General features: G+C 36.8%; 1 protein-coding gene across 1 annotated transcript; it reads right to left on the bottom strand.

Annotated features, from left to right (window-relative positions):
- Positions 1 to 590: 590 nt before the first annotated feature.
- LOC115966345 (probable E3 ubiquitin-protein ligase XERICO) lies at positions 591 to 1,248 on the bottom strand. The gene is made up of 2 exons (XM_031085593.1): positions 817 to 1,248; positions 591 to 623 (listed from the first exon to the last, which is right to left on the bottom strand). The coding sequence occupies exons 1-2, from the start codon at positions 1,246 to 1,248 to the stop codon at positions 591 to 593; spliced, it is 465 nt and encodes a 154-aa protein (XP_030941453.1).
- Between the last annotated feature and the right edge of the window lie 204 nt (positions 1,249 to 1,452).

Raw genomic sequence — 1,452 nt, forward strand, 5'->3', positions numbered from 1 at the left:
AATTCGCACTAATTACACGATTAGGTGACAAAATACCAAAAATTTCCAAAAATGGAAAAATTAAGTTAAAGGCAAAATCATAAAATACTGATCTTAAGGGTTGTCTCAAAACAAATGGGGCCTTATTCTAACTTTTAAATAAAAAGTCATAAAGAAAACAAAAATTATTATAAATAGTAGAATCACAATTTTCAAGGTCTACATGGAGGAATTCACTATTTTTAGGAAGTACCTCGTGACAAGGAGATGACTATTGCTCAGAAGGTTGTTTCGCTTTAACCTGCCAAATTTCATGCGATTCCGACTTCATGGCGAATGATTTCTACTAGTGCCATGTGCGATGATTTCAAGCACACGTGAGAGTCTAAGAATGCCATAATGGTCTATTATGCATTATTTTTTCATGAATATCCATAATAAAGGAAAACAATGACAATGAAGCCGGACAGATTTGTGATAATCACTGCCCTAGAGACAATGTGAAGCATAGTAACTTAAGAAACGTATATTGTTACACACTCAAAATAGTATACACTCCTTACACATCATAATCAGAATTGTGTACGGTGATTTCCATAATTTTTTGTTTTTTACACATCATATTCATCATGTCTTCTGACAATCTGGAGCCAATTCAAAAAGTTCAGATAAGTGATATAGAATCATTGATGCCTGAAGCTGAGATTTGTGAGCCCACTAGCTCCTGTCTCATACTTTAACCAAACAAATATACTACCTTGATATCTCTTATAACATCTAAATTATCCTCTCTGTCTTTGCCGGAAACAGTAGAGTTCTGCACAAAGGGCAGGTCACCTGACCTTCATCCACCCATCTATCCAGGCACTCCTTGTGAAACACATGGTAGCAATTACAAAGCTCTCTGATCTCATGGCTTCTCTCCACGCAATTCAAGCAGACAGAACATTCCATTTCCATATCCACGTCTTCATCATCATTCAGTGCTCTATGTCTTTCAACAAAACCACTATATTCTATCACAGGAACCCTCTTCTTGATCAACACCATTAGACTGTCGACTGCGATTAGTGATGGAGTTAAACCATCCATTACAAGAACATAACTAGTGGAATGTTCTTCAGTCTCAGCTGCTTGTTCTGGCGGTTTGAGCAGACCTAGACGTGTAAGTGCCACCATAACAATGAACTTTATATGGCCCAGCATGCCTAGTAAAAATCTAATGATTATGGATTTTGCTATCTTCATTGCAATACAGACTAACCCCATGATTATTGTGAGAGAGGGAAATAGATGTTGAAGACGTTGAAAGAAAATAAACCGTGATATAGCTTGCACTTCTTTCCAAAACAGTTATTAAGAGAGCTGTTTCTTTTCTTCGTGGTTGACGTGTGATAATTATATTAAATATTATCCCAACTCATCTGGGCCTGGTTGTACGAAATCAACAGGAAAGCAACTGTTGGCAGTCAA

This window comes from Quercus lobata, chromosome 11 (assembly GCF_001633185.2).
Source record: "Quercus lobata isolate SW786 chromosome 11, ValleyOak3.0 Primary Assembly, whole genome shotgun sequence".
Taxonomy (NCBI): domain Eukaryota; kingdom Viridiplantae; phylum Streptophyta; class Magnoliopsida; order Fagales; family Fagaceae; genus Quercus; species Quercus lobata.

Bases quoted from the DNA above. Each gene is read 5' to 3' on its own strand.
- LOC115966345 (XM_031085593.1), bottom strand. From the start codon at position 1,248: ATGGGGTTAGTCTGTATTGCAATGAAGATAGCAAAATCCATAATCATT. The intron at 624-816 runs GTGACCTGCCCT...AATTGGCTCCAG, and splicing joins GATGGGTGGATGAAGGTCAG to ATTGTCAGAAGACATGATGA.